This window comes from Heteronotia binoei, chromosome 3 (genome assembly GCF_032191835.1).
Source record: "Heteronotia binoei isolate CCM8104 ecotype False Entrance Well chromosome 3, APGP_CSIRO_Hbin_v1, whole genome shotgun sequence".
NCBI lineage: Eukaryota > Metazoa > Chordata > Lepidosauria > Squamata > Gekkonidae > Heteronotia > Heteronotia binoei.
Window position 1 is genome coordinate 191,388,003 of NC_083225.1, and position 18,850 is coordinate 191,406,852.

Consider the following 18,850-nt stretch of genomic DNA (forward strand, 5'->3'; position numbering starts at 1 on the left):
GATTCTGTGCACTTCAGAAGACCGTGAGCGGGAGGGCAGGAAGGGTCGCATCAGTGCTTAGTTCTTGCGGCCCTTTCTTACACGCTCAGGCAGATCCTTGTGCTGTGGTAGCAGCTGCTACCATTGCAGCATTTGCAAAAAACGGTTGTTGTTGTTGTTGTTCAGTCGCACTGTCAAGTCCGACTCTTTGTGGCCCCGTGGACAAAGTCACGCCAGGCCCTCCTGTCTTCCACCATCCTCTGAAGTCTGCTCAAATCCGTGTTTGTTACATTAGTAACGCTATCCAGCCATCTCATCTTTTGCCGTCCCCTTCGTTTGCCTTCTGTCTTTCCCAGCATCAGGATCTTCTCCAGGGAGTGCTCCCTTCTCATTTGGTGGCCAAAGTATTTGAGCTTCAGCTTCAGCATCTGACCTTCCAGGGAACAGTCTGGATTGATTTCCCTTAGGACTGACTGACTGGATCTTCTTGCAGTCCAAGGGACTCTCGAGTCTTTTCCAGTGAGGGCTCCCTTCTCATTTGGTGGCCAAAGTATTTGAGCTTCAGCTTCAGCATCTGACCTTCCAGGGAACAGTCTGGATTGATTTCCCTTAGGACTGACTGATTAGATCTTCTTGCAGTCCAAGGGACTCTCGAGTCTTCTCCAGTGAGGGCTCCCTTCTCATTTGGTGGCCAAAGTATTTGAGCTTCAGCTTCAACATCTGACCTTCCAGGGAACAGTCTGGATTGATTTCCCTTAGGACTGACTGACTGGATCTTCTTGCAGTCCAAGAGACTCTCGAGTCTTCTCCAGTGAGGGCTCCCTTCTCATTTGGTGGCCAAAGTATTTGAGCTTCAGCTTCAGCATCTGACCTTTCAGGGAACAATCTGGATTGATTTCCCTTAGGACTGACTGATTGGATCTTCTTGCAGTCCAAGGGACTCTCAAGAGTCTTCTCCAGGGAGTGCTCCCTTCTCATTGGGTGACCAAAGTCTTTGAGCTTCAGCTTCAGCATCTGACCTTCCAGGGAACAGTCTGGATTGATTTCCCTTAGGACTGACTGATTGGATCTTCTTGCAGTCCAAGGGGCTCTCAAGAGTCTTCTCCAGTGAGTGCTCCCTTCTCATTGGGTGGCCAAAGTATTTGAGCTTCAGCTTCAGCATCTGACCTTCCAGGGAACAGTCTGGGTTGATTTCCCTTAGGACTGACTGATTGGATCTTCTTGCAGTCCAAGGGACTCTCAAGAGTCTTCTCCAGCACCACAGCTCAAAAGCATCTATTCTTCTGCGCTCGGCCTTCCTTATGGTCCAGCTCTCACAGCCATACATGACTACTGGGAATACCATTGCTTTGACTATACAGACTTTTGTTGGCAGGGTGATGTCTCTACTTTTTATTATACTGCTCAGGTTCGCCATAGCTGTCCTCCCAAAGAGCAAACATCTTACAAAAACTGGTTTACAAAAACCAGTGCAGGCAGTCAAATCTCCAGGAGCCAATCAGGAACCCTTGAAGGCAAAAGACCTGCCTGGCCCCACCCGCTGCCTAAAAACACTTCTTGGGTACCAGAGAAGGTGTCAGCAGGTGGTTGGGGTACTATTCTTTAAGAGAAGGTTTTATATCCCGCCCCAAATGTTTATGTACGTATTTGCAACATTAGCTAACAGTCCAGGGCTATTTTTGTAGGAAAAGCCCAGCAGGAACACATTTGCATATTAGGCCACACACCCCTGGCATGCAAATGAACTCATTTGCATATTAAGCCCCCCCCCCCTGACACCAAGCCAGCAGGAACGGTGTTGCTGTGCATTCCTGCTCAGAAAAACCCATGGATAAAACCAACTCCTGGTGTTGTGACACAGTTGTTTGGAACTTATTTTTAAGAAATATGAGTAGATGCAGCGACTTTGGCCCTTGTTTACCAGGACTGGTAATACTCTACTGAAAGGGTCAATGTTTGCTGTGTTAAACTGAGCTCTGAATCCAAACTGGGTGAAAGACCTTAATCCTGCAGCCCCACAAAGACTGTTTCCTAAATCCAAATAGACCTCCTTTTGTTTCCCGCCACGTTTTTGTTTTCTGCACTCAAGTTTTTAATAATAATAATAATAAATTTATTTTTGTATCCCGCCCTCCCCTGCCAAAGGCAGGCTCAGGGCGGCTCACAGGACATGGTATAACCATGATTTCAATAAACTACAATCATTACAGTAAAACAGATTAAAATACAGTTGAATTACATTTATAAATTAAGTTAAAAATTAGATAAAACAGTTAGCCATTATAAGTTACTAATTAAGGTGCTACAATTCAGAAACATGTACAGGATGGCTAGAAGTCAATTTAGCCGGGTTCCATCTTAAAAGCGAGCTGAAAGAGGGCGGTTTTGCAAGCCCTGCGAAACTGATTCGGATCCCGCAGGGCTCGCACCCCTTCTGGGAGTTGATTCCACCATCGGGGGGCCATTGTTGAGAAGGCTTGCTCCCTCGTTTTATTTTACCTTTCTTCTCCAACAGGAACCAGCAAGATACGCACTTCGGTAGTATAGATCCGAGCGGGCAGCCGTGTTGGTCTGAAGCAGTAGTACAAAGTAGGAGTTAAGTTTCACCCTTAAGACCAACAAAGTTTTATTCAGAACATAAGCTTTCGTATGCAGGCGTCCTTCTTCAGACGAGGGTCTGACCTTATCCCCTCATCTGAAGAAGTGTGCCTGCATATGAAAGCTTACATTCTGAATAAAACTTTGTTGGTCCTAAAGGTACCACTTGACTCCTGCTTTGTTCTACTTCAGTAGTATGTGCAGGGTGAAGCAAACCTCAGCTGGTTTTAGGGATATCTGCAGTTTCATTTAAACAAAACGAAGGGTCTCGCGCTTGTAAAACTGAATGTGGCGAAGAAGTACACTTTTATCAAAGATTTCAGGTTTTCACAGCTGGTAACATCATTAGGGTTTGTAGAATCTTTCGGGCTCAAGTGCCGTGTTCTACTGGAGAAAGTTTTTCTTCCAGACGTTTCGTTCTCGGCTGCGGAGAACATCCTCAGTGGCGTTGCAGCCGGAGCAGGCGCTCTGACCTTCTTGGCTTCTGTGCATTGAGTGAGGCCAGGGCTGCTGGAGAGCTGCTATTTCTAGGCTGGAGGGGGTGTGGTGAAAGGGCAATAGGTTTGTGGATGTGCCCATTGTTTGGTGGGGCTTCCTGGAAGGGTAGTGATAAGGAAACTGGCTGTTTCCTTATCACATTCAACAGCCAGTTTCCTTAAAAGAAAGTACAGATAAAAGAAAGTACTTCTTCGCCCAAAGAGCGATGGAATACAGAGCATCACTGCTCCAGAGAGTTCCATCTATACCCTGTGGCTAAGAGCCACTGATGGACCTCTGCTCCAGATGTTTATCCAATCCCCTCTTGAAGCTGTCTAGGCTTGTAGCCGCCACCACCTCCTGTGGCAGTGAATTCCATGTGTTAATCACCCTTATAAGAACATAAGAGAAGCCATGTTGGATCAGGCCAATGGCCCACCCAGTCCAACACTCTGTGTCACACAGTGGCCAAAACCCAGGTGCCATCAGAAGGTCCACCAGTGGGGCCAGGACACTTAGAAGCCTTCCCACTGTTGCCCCTCCCAAGCACCAAGAATACAGGGCATCACTGCCCGAGACAGAGAGTTTCAACAATACACTGTAGCTAAGAGCCACTGATGGACCTCTGCTCCATATGTTTATCTAACCCCCTCTTGAAGCTGGCTATGCTTGCAGCCGCCGCCACCTCCTGTGGCAGTGAATCCCACGTGTTAATCACCCTTTGGGTGAAGAAGGACTTCCTTTTTTTCAGTTCGAATTCTTCTAACCCGACTGCCCAGCAATTTCTTTCAGTGGCCACGAGTTCTCGTATTGTGAGAAACGGAGAAAAGGACTTCTTTCTTTACCTTCTCTATCCCGTGCGTAATCTTGTAAACCTCTTTGATCCGCTCGTCTGATGAAGTGTGCCTAGAGAGCACACGAAAGCTTACTTTCTAAATAAAACTTAGTTGGTCTTAAAAGCGCAGCTTGACTTCTGCTTCGTTCAGCTACTTCAGACCAACACAGCTGCCCACTTGGATCTTGTTGTCAAGCATGGTAAAATTCCAATGGTAATTAATGGTTTAATGGCCCCCCCCCATAAAGTTGGCCTGTGAAGTATCATGGAGGACTGAAGTAGTTTGACACTGGTATTCTTACCCCTCCCCCTTTCCTGCTTATTGCTCGAAGTAGAGTAGAAAGAAAGGAAACTAACAAGATAAAGAGTACTCAACACCTTCCCATACATTCCTGGTTGGGAGTGTGAAAACATCCGGGGGGGAAAGCAAGGACAAGGTACTGATAACATTGTGAGAATGTAGACATTTATGATAGTTTATGTGTTAGAGAGCATTCCTAGCCCCCACCTTTGGGAACCCTTTGAAGTGTGCCTTAAAAGAACTGTATCAATGTATTATCTGTATCACTCTCAAGAACCTGTCTTAAGAAAGCGTATCAGTCTATCAATAAATGTAGTTTTGTATCCACTCGACTCGTCATTGAAACTGCATGCTTGACCTCTATCATGTCACCCCGCAGTCGACGTTTCTCCAAGCTAAGGAGTCCCAAGTGCTTTAATCTTTCTTCATAGGGACAATGATCCAACCCTTTCATCATTCTAGTTGCCCTTTTCTGGACTTTTTCTGCTATAATATCTTTTTTTAAGGTGCGGTGACCAGAATTGCATGCAGTACTCCAAATGAGGCCACACCATCGATTTATACAGGGGCATTATGATACTGGCTGATTCGTTTTCAGTTCCCTTCTTAATAATCCCCAGCATAGCATTGGCCGTAAGCTCTTCCTAGGGTGAGCACCAGGAACCGTTAACAACACCTGCTTATACATATTTGATCAGAAGCCTCCTTGCAGGTCAGAGCGGCTCCAATTGCACTCAGATCCTTTTAACTTGATTCAAAAGGTGCCTCCCAGAATGCACCAGTTTCTTAGATCTTTCTTGCTATGCTTGACTTATTTCCAAGACTACAGAGATTTTAAAAGAGATAAAACCAGCTTGGCAAGTGCAGGCCTCATTTTGGGCAGGAGTACACAGGAAAGGAGCTCCGGAACCTCTAAATTTTACTGTGGTCTTTCTATCTTACCACCCCCTCGCCCCCCCCCCCCAAAAAATACTTGCTTCTGGGCTCCATTGTTCAACCCCCCTGTGAGAATTTTGCTGTTCAAGAAGCAACGGTCAGAACGGGATATAGAACAACTGATTGGTTTAGAATAGGAAAAGGAGTTCAACAAGGATGTATATTGTCACCCTGCTTATTTAATTTATATGCAGAGTACATAATGTGGAATGCTGACCCGGATGAAGCACAAGCCGGAATTAAGATTGCAGGGGAAAACAGCAACAGCCTCAGATATGCAGACGACGCCACTCTAATGACAGAAAGTGAGGAAGACCTAAAGAACCTCTTGTTGAGGGTGAAAGAGGAGAGCACAAATGTAGGCTTGAAATTCAACATCAAAAAACTAAGATCATGGCATCCGGCCCCATCACACCTTGGCAAATAGAAGGGGAAGACATGGAAGCAGTGACAGACTTCACATTTCTGGGATCCAGGATCACTGCAGATGGTGATTGTAGCCATGAAATTAAAAGACGTTTGCTCCTTGGGAGGACAGCTATGGCAAACCTGGGCAGTATAATAAAAAGTAGAGACATCAGCCTGCCAACAAAAGTCTGTATAGTCAAAGCAATGGTATTCCCAGTAGTCATGTATGGCTGTGAGAGCTGGACTATAAGGAAGGCCGAGCGCAGAAGAATAGATGCTTTTGAGCTGTGGTGCTGGAGAAGACTCCTGAGAGTCCCTTGGACTGCAAGAAGATCCAATCAGTCAGTCCTAAGGGAAATCAGCCCAGACTGTTCCCTGGAAGGTCAGATGCTGAAGCTGAAGCTCAGATACTTTAGCCACCCAATGAGAAGGGAGCACTCTGGAGAAGATCCTGATGCTAGGAAAGACTGAAGGCAAAAGAAGAAGGGGACAGCAAAAGAGGAGATGGCTGGACAGCGTTACTGATGTAACAAACACGAATTTGAGCAGACTTTGGAGGATGGCGGAAGAAAGGAGGGCCTGGCGTGACTTTACCTTGTTTACCTTGACTTTACCTTGTTTACCGTGACTTTACCTTGTTTACCTTGACTTCCAGAAAGCTTTTTGTGGAGAAACGCCATTTTAGTCAATGTTGGTGCTTCATTGGGAGGGAAAACATGAAACTCCTAAGCAGGCTTTGGCCTAGCCTCCCTCCAAACCCCCCCTCCCTTCCAGAGCCAAACCAACAACGCTAGGGGGAAAGTCTCCTAGGAAGTTCTTTTGTTCTTGGGATTGGAGTTAGCAGGAAGAGAAGGCAGTTTGCAGCTGGTGCTCAGGAAGAGAGGTTGCCTGCCTGTGGGCTCCTGCTGGTGGGGTAGGCCTGCTCAGGAAAATGAGGCCCCCAGGCAGTCAGACCAAGTAAGTCATCCCCAAGGCGGGGCAAGTTTAGACCAGGGACAGTAGGATGCGTTTATAACACCTTTCCTTTGTCATGCTGTTTGCTGTGTGGGTGCTGTGCGGTGCTAACTTTTTATATGCAACTGTTTTGGTTTTGTTTTTCTTTCCCTTTCTTTTTCTCTTGTAAATAAATATTTTTTTCTGTTTTGAATGCTGGCAGTCAAACTCTGTACCACATAGATCCCCAACTGCCTTAGACCACGCTGTTTTATAAAGGGGGCCCCGGGGAAGGGGGAAGGCATGCAGTTGGATAAGGTGCCAATCCTCCAGGGGTGCCCCAAAGAAGTGCTGAGGTCTCTGTGAAACCCAAGTACAGGGTGGCAGAGGACCTTGAGGCCTGGCCTCATACCTGGAGAGGGGGATTGGGAGTCCTGTTCCTCTCAATCTGAACCCCTAGACTGAGCAGGTGGTGGCAGCGAGCCCAAGGGGCAGGAGGAGAAATAGCTCCCTCCAGGAGTTGGCGACTCAATAGGGAGTTGACGGGACCGGGCCTGAAGGCAGAATCGGGCCGGTTCCTCCACACTTTTGATAAAGTTCCTCATCAAAGGCTCCTTAGAAAGCTTGAGAGTCATGGAGTAAAAGGACAGGTCCCTTTGTGGACCAAAAACTGGCTGAGTAATAGGAAGCAGAGAAGGAGTATAAATGGGCAGTCTTCGCAGTGGAGGACGGTAAGCAGTGGGGTGCCGCAGGGCTCGGTACTGGGTCCCATGCTCTTTAACTTGTTCATAAATGATTTAGAGTTGGAAGTGAGCAGTGAAGTGGCCAAGTTTGCGGATGACACTAAATTGTTCAGGGTGGTGAGAACCAGAGAGGATTGTGAGGAACTCCAAAGGGATCTGTTGAGGCTGGGTGAGTGGGCGTCAACGTGGCAGATGCAGTTCAATGTGGCCAAGTGCAAAGTAATGCACATTGGGGCCAAGGATCCCAGCTACAAATACAAGTTGATGGGGTGTGAACTGGCAGAGACTGACCAAGAGAGAGATCTCATGGTAGATAACTCACTGAAAATGGCAAGACAGTGTGTGATTGTAATAAAAAAGGCCAACGCCATGCTGGGAATTATTAGGAAGGGAATTGAAAACAAATCAGCCAGTATCATAATGCCCATGTATAAATCGATGGTGCAGTCTCATTTGGAGTACTGTGTGCAGTTCTGGTCGCCGCACCTCAAAAAGGATATTATAGCATTGGAGAAAGTCCAGAAAAAGGCAACTAGAATGATTAAAGGGCTGGAACACTTTCCCTATGAAGAAAGGTTGAAACGCTTGGGGCTCTTTAGCTTGGAGAAACGTCGACTGCGGGGTGACATGACAGAGGTTTACAAGATAATGGATGGGATGGAGAAAGTAGAGAAAGAAGTACTTTTCTCCCTTTCTCACAATACAAGAACATGTGGGCATTCGATGAAATTGCTGAGCAGACAGGTTAAAACAGATAAAAGGAAGTACTTCTTCACCCAAAGGGTGATTAACATGTGGAACTCACTGCCACAGGAGGTGGTGGCAGCCACAAGCATAGCCACCTTCAAGAGGGGGTTAGATAAAAATATGGAGCAGAGGTCCATCAGTGGCTATTAGGCACAGTGTGTGTGTGTGTGTGTGTGTATATATATAATTTTTTTTGGCCACTGTGTGACACAGAGTGTTGGACTGGAGGGGCCATTGGCCTGATCCAACATGGCTTCTCTTATGTTCTTATGACTTTGTCTGTGGGGTTGCAAAGAGTCGGACTCGACTGTGCGAGAGCTTATCCCCGGCCACAAATTGTGTTCATTTTGAAGGCGCCCCTGGACTCTTGGTCCTTTCTAGTGCTGCAGACACACTGACAAGGCGACCCATCTTGATATATCCTCAGAAAGAGCCCCCTGCGGAGAGCTAACAGCTGCCGAACCTCTGGGATGCTCGCAGCTGCAGACAGAATCCCTCCGGACCCCCTATTTTTAGCCTCTGCGCATCCCAGTAAGCAGCCGTCATGACACACACTCCCCAACCTCCCCCCGCCCCCCGTGAGGAAGCTGTCTTGGCAATAGTTCCACTGCAGGGCCTGCGAGAGAGTAAACCGAAGCCCAAACTCAATGCCCCACCACCACCACCGCTTTCTGCCAAGTCCCTGGGACACAGACCCTGCCCGCTGTTCATCCCAGGTTGGCAACTGAGGGGGGCCACTGCTGTAGCTCAAATATGGGGGAGCAGCGGCTCCCTTCTTGCCTCAAAGGGTCCCAATGGAAACTCAGGACGATCCAGGTCATTGGCCCAAAGGAGCAGGGGTGGAATTCTAGCAGGAGCTCCTTTGCATATTAAGCCACACACCCCTGATGTAGCCAATCCTCCAAGAGCTCACAAGGCTCTTTTTTGTAAGCTCCAGGAGGATTGGCTACATCACGAGGGAGTGGCCGAGGGGTGGAATTCCAGCAGAAGTGTCTTTGCATATTAGGCCACACCTCCCTCATGTAGCCAATCCTCCTGGAGCTTACAGGAGGCCCTGTAAGAAGAGCCCTGTAAGCTCTTGGGGGATTGGCTGCATCAGGGGTGTGTGGCCCAGGGGTGGAATTCTAGCAGAAGCTCCTTTGCATATTAGGCCACACACCCCTGATGTAGCCAATCCCCCAAGAGCTCACAAGGCTCTTTTTTGTAAGCTCCAGGAGGATTGGCTACATCAGGGGTGTGTGGCTTAATATGCAAAGGAGCCCCTGCTAGAATTCCACCCCTGCAAAGGAGTATGTCTCATTATCCCACACACAAAGCTGTGTTGTACTGGTTTAGTCCAGGGGTAGCCAAACTGTGGCTCTTTCACACGTATAGTGTGGCTCTCAAAGTCCCCACCGCCCCATCCGTCAGCTTGGAGAAGGCATGTAAAGTTGCATATAAAGAATGCATGTAGTCCTGGCCCGATTGGTGGACCTCCTGATGGCACTTGGGGTTTTTTGGCCACTGCGTGACACAGAGTGTTGGACTGGAGGGGCCACTGGCCTGACCCAACGTGGCTTCTCTTATGTTCTTATGTTCTTAAGGTTGCTTTCTTTCTACCTCTCCCTCCCCCATTTACCTTCCTGTCCTGTGGCTCTCAAACATCTGACGTTCACGTCTTGTGGCTCTCGAACATCTGACGTTGATTCTATGTGGCTCTTACATTAAGCAAATTTGGCAACCCCCGATTTAGACCCTCATGCTGAATCAGACCCAAGACTGGCAGAGGCTTTCCAACGGCTCAGGCAGAGAAAAGTCTTTTCACATCATTTACTGCAGGGGTGTCAAACTCATTTGTTATGAGGGCCGGATTTGACGTAAATGAGACCTTGCTGGGCTGGGCCATGTGTCACGTAAGAAACATAAGAGAAGCCATGCTCTTTAAGATTAGGTAGCAGAGATATAAACTTTATAAAGGACATAGACAAACACAAAGAGTTTAGAAAAAAAACCCTTAAAACATGCTTAAAACATTAGCACTCGTTGGTCTTAAAGGTGCTTTCTTTGTATCTCTCCTGTGTGATCCAGGGAACTGGGCAAAGGAAGCTCTGGCTTCTCCCTTCCTTCCCCAGGGGTCCAGGAGGGGGAGGAGCCTCAGCCAATAGAAGGAAGAGAGGCTTGGCTCAATAGCTCTGCTGTGTGATTGAGAGAGACTGGCCAAGCAAGCTCTCCCTCTCCCCGCACTTCCTCCCCAAGAGGAGCCTCAGCCAATGGAGAAAATAGAGGCTTTGCTCTGCAGCTCCTGTGTGAGCTGTGATGCAGAAGGAAGCAAGAGAGATGGAGTAGGAAGCAGATGACAGCCAGTTGCTCAGGGGCCTGATGGGAACCGTCTGAGGGCCTGATTCAGTCCCCGAGCCGCATGTTTGACACCCCGACTACTGTTTGGTCCTTTTTTAACTGGAGATGTGGGGCTTGAACTTGGGACGTCCTGCATGCCAAGCAGAGACTCTACCATTGAGCCATGGCTCCTCTATGCAGCTACGCTTACTTGTGTGCCCAGTTTCATTTTGCAGCCACCAAATCATACCAAACCTTTAATGGCATAATAGATTCAAATAAAAATACACAGAATATAAAAATTTAAACATTGGAGATAAGATCAAAATGAAACCGAGCTTACAGACGCATTCAAACATGGTCAGAATTAAATTTAAGGATGTCAGCCAGAAATTTTGCCACAGCCTCACTAACCACCCCCTCAGTATCACTCAATAAATAATAACAGGGTGGCAGAATAGACAAATCTGGGGAAAAAGAAAGCTTGCCAAATAAGTCTTTACGGAGGTTATGGTAAAAAGAACCATCAAGCAATATATGCTGGATTGAGTCAGGAGTATTCGCTCCACAGGAGCAAAGTCTGTCGGCTAAAGGGACTCGATGATATCTCCCTTGTAAAACTTTGGAGGGAAACGCATTTAGTCTAGCCAACATAAATGCCCTGCGATGACTTGGGATGGTTAAGTCTGATAGATAATTGGGCATTTTGCCACAGAAAGCATAAAGACCTAAGGAAGCTGGAGAGCAAATATAAGGGTCTGTTGGCCATAATTTCATTTCCTCCGATTCCCACAGTCTCAGTTTAATACATCTGAAGATATATGACTCATCAGAGGTAGAAAAATCATCTACCTCTAACCCCAATTGATTAGACAGAAGCACTGCTGTCCAGGATGAAATATATGGGTCTCTTTTCATACAATCAAGAAGGCTGTTAGGATCTGTTCTAAAGTGAATTTTGAGCCAGAATTTAAACATTGCAACCCAGGCTTTTGTCTCCGCCAAAGACTGACCCACTTCAGAGCAAAGAGCAAAGTAGGACACACATTTTGGCAAACCAAGAATTTGTCTAAAGAATGAGGCTTGAATGCCCTCCACATTCCTGGTAAAAGCTGGGATCCATATAGGGATACCATAGAGGATTTGGGCAAGCGTTTTGGCTTTGAACACTTTAATTGCTGCTGGAACTAATCGGTTGCCCCTTGCAAAGAAAAACTGTTTAATTTGAGCAGCTGAACATTTAGCCAAGTTGACGGTGTTGTTACGATGTGAAACCCAGCTTAACTTGTGATTAAAAGTGATCCCCAAGTATTTAAAAAAATTTGTTTGCACAATTGTTGAGTTGCCAATAAACCATCTCTGTGGGCGCCAACAATTTGAAAAAACAACTACTTTAGATTTGGCATAATTGATAGAAAGTGAATTACAATTACAGTAGTCGTAAAAGGCACTCAGATACCTTTGCAGGCCCACTCTTGTACAGGAGAGGATGGTAGTGTCATCGGCATAAAGTAATAAGGGGACCGCTCGGCCTGCAAGTTTAGACGGATGACTGTTGATAGGGTTCAAAAATTGTGCCAGGTCAGTTAAAAATAAATTCAAAAGATGCAGGGCCAGCACGCAACCTTGTTTAACCCCCTTTAACACTGGGATTTTACTAGTCAAGTCACCGCTAGAAGAAAATTTCACTGGGCAAAAGGTATTAGAATGAAGTTTCCTCGAGAGAAACAGCAGACGAGGAGGGTCCATTCCCAGGTAACCTAGCTTGATCCAAAGTTGGGCTCTATCGATTGAATCAAAAGCACCCTTCAAATCGATGAAGGCAGCGTATAATTTTTTTTGACCCGGTATGCATATATTTTTCAGCAAGGAAGGCCAGAGTGCAGCAGTGATCCGTAGCAGATTTGCCTTTGGAGAAGCCAAGCTGTTCAGGACCTATGATGTTGCCTAGGCGCATCCAGTCAGTTAATCGGCGTTCTAAATGTTTGGCATACAATTTGCCCACTATAGATAATAAACTAATGGGGCGGAAATTTTCTGGTAACACCAACCCCCCCTTTTTGTATATTGGGATAATTATAGAATCAAGCCAAGAGTCAGGGATGGAGCCATGCAGGTCGATGAAAGAAAACAATTTTGCAAGGGGCAAGAGCCACCAATCGGCAAACTTTGTGAATACCTCAGCGGGAAGGCCATCAGGGCCAGGTGCTTTACACCAAGACAGGAAATATTGAAGGCCTGTGTGATAGAATAGGAGGAAACCATGGCTAAGGACACCACTCACACGCGAGCACGGAGAAACATTGTCTTATGAAAGACACGACGCACGGGAAAAGTTTCGCGTTTTAGCGCTTCGGACACGTGCTATCCGCGCACGAGCCAAGACGGAGGGTCACATGAGCCGCAACTGGAGGATCCGGATCGTTTTTCAGACTTTTCATTAAAAATTCAAAGCAACCCGGGGGGGGGGGTTAACCCTTTCACCCCATGCAATATTTCTGTACATACACATGTAACGTATCTCTATGTGGAACTTTGGAGGAAGGAGGAGGAGGAGGAGGAGAAGGAGGAGAAAGGAGGAGAAGAAGGAGGAGAAGAAGGAGGAGGAGGAGGAGAAGGAGGAGGAGGAGAAGAAGAAGGAGGAGGAGAAGAAGAAGGAGGAGGAGAAGGAAAAGGAGGAGAAGAAGAAGGAGGAGGAGGAGAAGAGGAAGGAGGAGGAGGAGGAGAGCTAAGAGGGCTCTTCGCACAGGACTGACTGGAAGCTCCAGGAGGATTGGCTACAGCAGAGGGCGTGGCCTAATATGCAGAGAAGCTCCTGCTAGAAAAAGAGCCTTGCCAAGGCATTCAAGTTGCGAGCTGCTGCATCAATGAGTGTGCTCTGGGGTCATCCTTCCTAGAGGTTTGCAAGATAATGCATGGGATGGAGAAAGCAGAGAAAGAAGTGCTTTTCTCCCTTTTTCACAATACAAGAACTCGTGGGCATTCGATGAAATTGCTGAGCAGTCGGGTTAGAACAGATAAAAGAAGGTACTTCTTCACCCAAAGGGTGATTAACATGTGGAATTCACTGCCACAGGAGGTGGTGGCGGCCACAAGCATAGCCAGCTTCAAGAGGGGATTGAATAAAAATATGGAGCAGAGGTCCATCAGTGGCTATTAGTGTGTGTGTGTGTGTGTATGTGTGTGTGTGTGTATACACACACACACACACACACATATATTGGCCACTGTGTGGACTGTGTTGGACTGGATGGGCCATTGGCCTGATCCAACATGGCTTCTCTTATGTTCCTGAGCTAAGACAAAAAGGTGTGAGCTGGAGGCTCAAAATCTGTGAGTTAGCTCACACTAACTCAGCTTAGAGGGAACACTGCTTGACAGAGCAGTTCCTCAGTGGAACAGGCTTCCTCAGGAGGTGGCGGACTCTCCTTCCTTGGGGGTTTTTAAACAGAGGCTGGATGGCCATCTGACAGCAATGAGGATCCTGTGAATTTTAAAAAGGTAAAGGTAGTCCCTTGTGCAAGCACCAGTCGTTTCCGACTTCGGGGTGACGTTGTGAATCACGGCAGACTTTTTACGGGGTGGCTGGCCATTGCCTTCCCCAGCCCTCTACACTTTCCCCCCAGCAAGCTGTGGACTCATTTGACCAACCTCGGAAGGATGGAAGGTGGAGTCAACCTGGAGCCGGCTACCTGAACCAGCTTCTGCCGGGATTGAACTCAGGTCGTGAGCAGAGAGCTCAGACTGCAGTACTGCAGCTTTACCACTCTGCGCCACAGCAGGACCGGATCTACATGTTTTTCGAGGAGGGGGGGGGGCAAAATGAAAAAATGATGCACCCTTATGGGCGATTCTATCTTATGGTCCCATAGAATACAGTGGACTCCATACCCAATTTGGTGCACCCCCCTCCGTTGGCGCCCGGGGCAACTACCCCCCTCTGCCCCCCCCCCCCAGATCCAGCCCTGCACCACAGGGCTCTGTGAATGTAGGGGGAGGTGTTTGTGAGTTTCCTGCATTGTGCAGGGGGTTGGACTAGATGACCCTGGAGGTCCCTTCCAACTCTATGATTCTATGAAAGAGGGCTCTCCTTCCTTGGGGGTTTTTCAGCAGAGGCCATCTGACAGCAATGAGGATCCTGTGAATATAGGGGGAGGTGTTTGTGAGTTTCCTGCATTGTGCAGGGGGTTGGACTAGATGACCCTGGAGGTCCCTTCCAACTCTATGATTCTATGAAAGAGGGCTCTCCTTCCTTGGAGGTTTTTCAGCAGAGGCCATCTGACAGCAATGAGGATCCTGTGAATGTAGGGCGAGGTGTTTGTGAGTTTCCTGCATTGAGGGGAGGGACGGTGGCTCAGTGGTAGAGCATCTGCTTGGGAAGCAGAAGGTCCCAGGTTCAATCCCCGGCATCTCCAAAAAAGGGTCCAGGCAAATAGGTGTGAAAAACCTCAGCTTGAGACCCTGGAGAGCCGCTGCCAGTCTGAGAAGACAATACTGACTTTGATGGACCCAGGGTCTGATTCAGTAGAAGGCAGCTTCATATGTTCATATGTTCATATTGTGCAGGGGGTTGGACTAGATGACCCTGGAGGTCCCTTCCAACTCTATGATTCTATGAACCGGAGGGGCCCAATGCAAAAGCCAGGCAAACGCAAGTCCAGGGCAACGGACGGCGACGATGAAGAGGCAGCAAAACAGCAGTAAGGAAGAAAGAGGGGGTGCGGAATCTCGAGCCGGAGGGCCAAACGCAAAACCCAGCGGGCGGCTTACGATGCTGGGGAAACGGAAGACGAACCATAGCAAGGAAGAAAGAGGGGAGGAGGCTGATTCCTGCGCAGAAAGGGGTCACAAGGAGCCGGGTGCAAGACAAAAGGGAAGAAGCCGTTTCCCCTCCAGCACTGCCATTTCCCACCCAGCCCTCCCTTCCCGAGCCCGGAGCATGCATGCAACGCACCTTCCCGCCTCTGCAGCCCCAGACGGAGGAGGGATCGGGTCCCCTGCGAGAAGCCCGGGAAGCCGCTGCTTCCCGCAAACTGCAAAAGATCCCCGCGCCCTCAGGCCTTGGGAGCTCCCCCACCTCCCCGGGAGACCCTTCCCGGGCCCGATCTCGGCTGGATCGGAGCCTCTGGGACAAAACGCAAATTGCAACGGGAGGGAGGGAGGGAGAGCGAAAACGAAAGAGGAAGCCGAGCTGCGGGTTCGAAAGCAGCGCCTCGCTGCGGGTCCGGGGGGGCCCCGATCCCGGCTCGGCGGGCTCCCCTCGCTCGACTGCCCCCAGGGCCGGAGAGGAGGGAGAAGGGAAAGGCGCCTGTGCCGGCGGCCTACCTCGCAGGGCTCCAGAGTAGGCGGCGATGATGGTCTTCATGGCTTCTCCGGCGCGGGGCAGAGCAGAAGAACCGCGGCTTCGGCTTCCTCGTTAGGGGGCCCGGCGCTCCCGATCCCCGCCAGCCTCCCGGCGAGGAGCCGCTCCGCATCCATTTATAGCCACCTGGCGCGGCCCGGGAGGGAAGGAGGCGGCCGGCCCGCGGCGGGGGGGGGGGGGGAGCGGGAGGCGGAGCCGGATTGTGATGCCAGCAAGGCCGCTCCATGGCCGGAGCCCGGGCGGGGAGGAGGCGGGGGGATCGGGCCCCTGGCTGCACGGCCCCGCCCGCCGGGAGGCTGCTTATCCCCACCCCCCCTTGACGGGGGGGGGGGCTTGCAAAACCGATTTTTTTTTTCCTTTTGGTTTGAAATGCATCATTAGCCTGATTGTAAAGAGGGTTCTTGCAACGGAGCTGCGGCTCCCCCGGGATCTGGAGAGGGGGTTCACATACTCTTAGGGGAGGTGGAAGGGTGCTAACAACGTATAAGAGCTGTCGGAGGGGGCTTCTGCAGTTCTGGCCTCGCTGGCGGACCTCCTGGTCGTGGCCCCTGGGTTTGGGCCACTGTGCCACACGGAGGGTTGGATTGGATGACCCATGGGCCTGATCCAACATGGCTTCTCTTATGTTCTTACGTGACGCAGAGTGTTGGACTGGATGGGCCCTTGGCCTGATCCAACATGGCTTCTCTTATGTTCTTATGTGACGCAGAGTGTTGGACTGGATGGGCCACAGGCCTGATCCAACATGGCTTCTCATGTTCTTATGTGACACAGAGTGTTGGACTGGATGGGCCATTGACCTGATCCAACATGGCTTCTCTTATGTTCTTATGTGACACAGAGTGTTGGACTGGATGGGCCATTGACCTGATCCAACATGGCTTCTCTTATGTTCTTATGTGACACAGAGTGTTGGACTGGATGGGCCATTGACCTGATCCAACATGGCTTCTCTTATGTTCTTATGTGACACAGAGTGTTGGACTGGATGGGCCATTGACCTGATCCAACATGGCTTCTCTTATGTTCTTATGTGACACAGAGTGTTGGACTGGATGGGCCACTGGCCTGCTCCAACATAGCTTCTCTTATGTTCTTATGTGACACAGAGTGTTGGACTGGATGGGCCACTGGCCTGATCCAACATGGCTTCTCTTATGTTCTTATGTGACACAGAGTGTTGGACTGGATGGGCCATTGGCCTGATCCAACATGGCTTCTCTTATGTTCTTATGTGACACAGAGTGTTGGACTGGAGGGCCCACTGCCTGATCCAACAGGGCTTCTCTTATGTTCTTATGTGACACAGAGTATTGGATTGGATGGGCCATTGGCATGATCCAACATGGCTTCTCTTATGTTCTTATGTGACACAGAGTGTTGGATTGGATGGGCCCTTGGCCTGATCCAACATGGCTTCTCTGATGTTCTTATGTGACACAGAGTGTTGGACTGGATGGGCCACTGGCCTGATCCAACATGGCTTCTCTTATGTTCTTATGTGACACAGAGTGTTGGACTGGATGGGCCACTGGCCTGATCCAGCAGGGCTTCTCTTATGTTCTTATGTGACACAGAGTGTTGGACTGGAGGGGCCACTGGCCTGATCCAACAGGGCTTCTCTTATGTTCTTATGTGACATAGAGTGTTGGACTGGATGGGCCATTGGCCTGATCCAACAGGGCTTCTCTTATGTTCTTATGTGACACAGAGTATTGGATTGGATGGGCCATTGGCATTATCCAACATGGCTTCTCTTATGTTCTTATGTGACACAGAGTGTTGGATTGGATGGGCCCTTGGCCTGATCCAACATGGCTTCTCTGATATTCTTATGTGACACAGAGGGTTGGATTGGATGGGCCCTTGGCCTGATCCAACATGGCTTCCTTTTATGTCTGGGCAGTAATGTTCTGTCTTCTTGGTTCTTGGGGGGAGGAAACAGTGGGAGGGCTTCTGGAATTTAGCCCCACTGGTGGACCCCTGGATGGCCCCTGGGTTTTGGCCCCTCTGTGACACAGAGTGCAGGACTGGAGGGACCATTGGCCTGATCCAACAGGGCTTCTCTTATGTTCTCATGTCTGAGATAGTGATGCTTTGTCTTCATGGTGCTTGGGGGGCAACAGTGGAAGGGCTTCTGGAGTTCTGGCCCTGCTGTTGGTCCTTGGGTTTTGGCCGCTGTGCAACATGGAGTGTTGGGTGGGTCCGAGTTCTTATCTGGGAGGAGCAGGTTTGATTCCCCACCTCCTCCACATGCAGCTGCTGGAGTGACCTTGGGTCAGCCACAGATCTTGCAGAGCTGTCCTTGAAAGAGGGGCAGCTCCTGCCAGAGCTCTTTCAGCCCCACCCACCTCACAGGGTGTCTGTTGTGGGGGAGGAAGATAAAGGAGATGGTAAGCCGCTCTGAGACGCTGAGATTCAGAGCGAAGGGCAGGATATGAATCCAGTTTCTTCTTAATGGGACATTTCGCCACATGAGTCAGCCGTGATTTCAGCTTCCAGCCTCCCGAGACCAGCCACAATTGCACCATCCGTCGGTGACCTTTGGAAGTGGTAGCTGGCAGAGTGGCACTTGCCCCTTGGTCGGATCCCTTCCAGACAAGGCCACCCACCACGCCCATGCTGTTTTTGGAAGCTGGCAACTGTTTGCAGACCCTTTTGGGAAACCAATCGACTGGCCTCAATTCAAAGGCAAGCAAAGGGGACGCAGGAGGACAAAGTCCAGCCGTCTTCTCCCCGCCCCGCCCCCCACGATGGCATTTAGGGACAGAGTTACATTTCCCAAACAGTCACTGAAAACTCCATTCCAATCAGATGATAATCGAAACAGCATTGTTCAGGGGGTTGGACTAGATGACCCTAGAGCTCCCTTCCAACTCTATGATTCTATGACTCTTATCTGGGAGAACCAGGTTTGATTCCCCACTCCTCCACTTGCAGTTGCTGGAATGGCCTTGGGTCAGCCAGAGCACTCTTATCTGGGAGAACCGGGTTTGATTCCCTACTCCTCCACTTGCATCTGCTGGAATGGTCTTGGGTCAGCCAGAGCTCTCTTATCTGGGAGAACCGGGTTTGATTCCCCACTCCTCCACTTGCAGCTGCTGGAATAGCCTTGGGTCAGCCAGAGCTCTCTTATCTGGGAGAACCGGGTTTGATTCCCTACTCCTCCACTTGCATCTGCTGGAATGGTCTTGGGTCAGCCAGAGCTCTCTTAT

General features: G+C 49.4%; 1 protein-coding gene across 1 annotated transcript in view; it reads right to left on the reverse strand.

The window, feature by feature from the left end:
* Positions 1–15,673, reverse strand: part of LOC132568847 (diacylglycerol O-acyltransferase 2-like) — a 70,461-nt gene extending 54,788 nt beyond the window's left edge. The window contains exon 1 of the mRNA XM_060235031.1: positions 15,599–15,673. Coding sequence (XP_060091014.1) covers positions 15,599–15,638 — 40 coding nt within the window. The 5' untranslated portion in view covers positions 15,639–15,673. The remainder of the gene's footprint in view (positions 1–15,598) is intronic.
* Between the last annotated feature and the right edge of the window lie 3,177 nt (positions 15,674–18,850).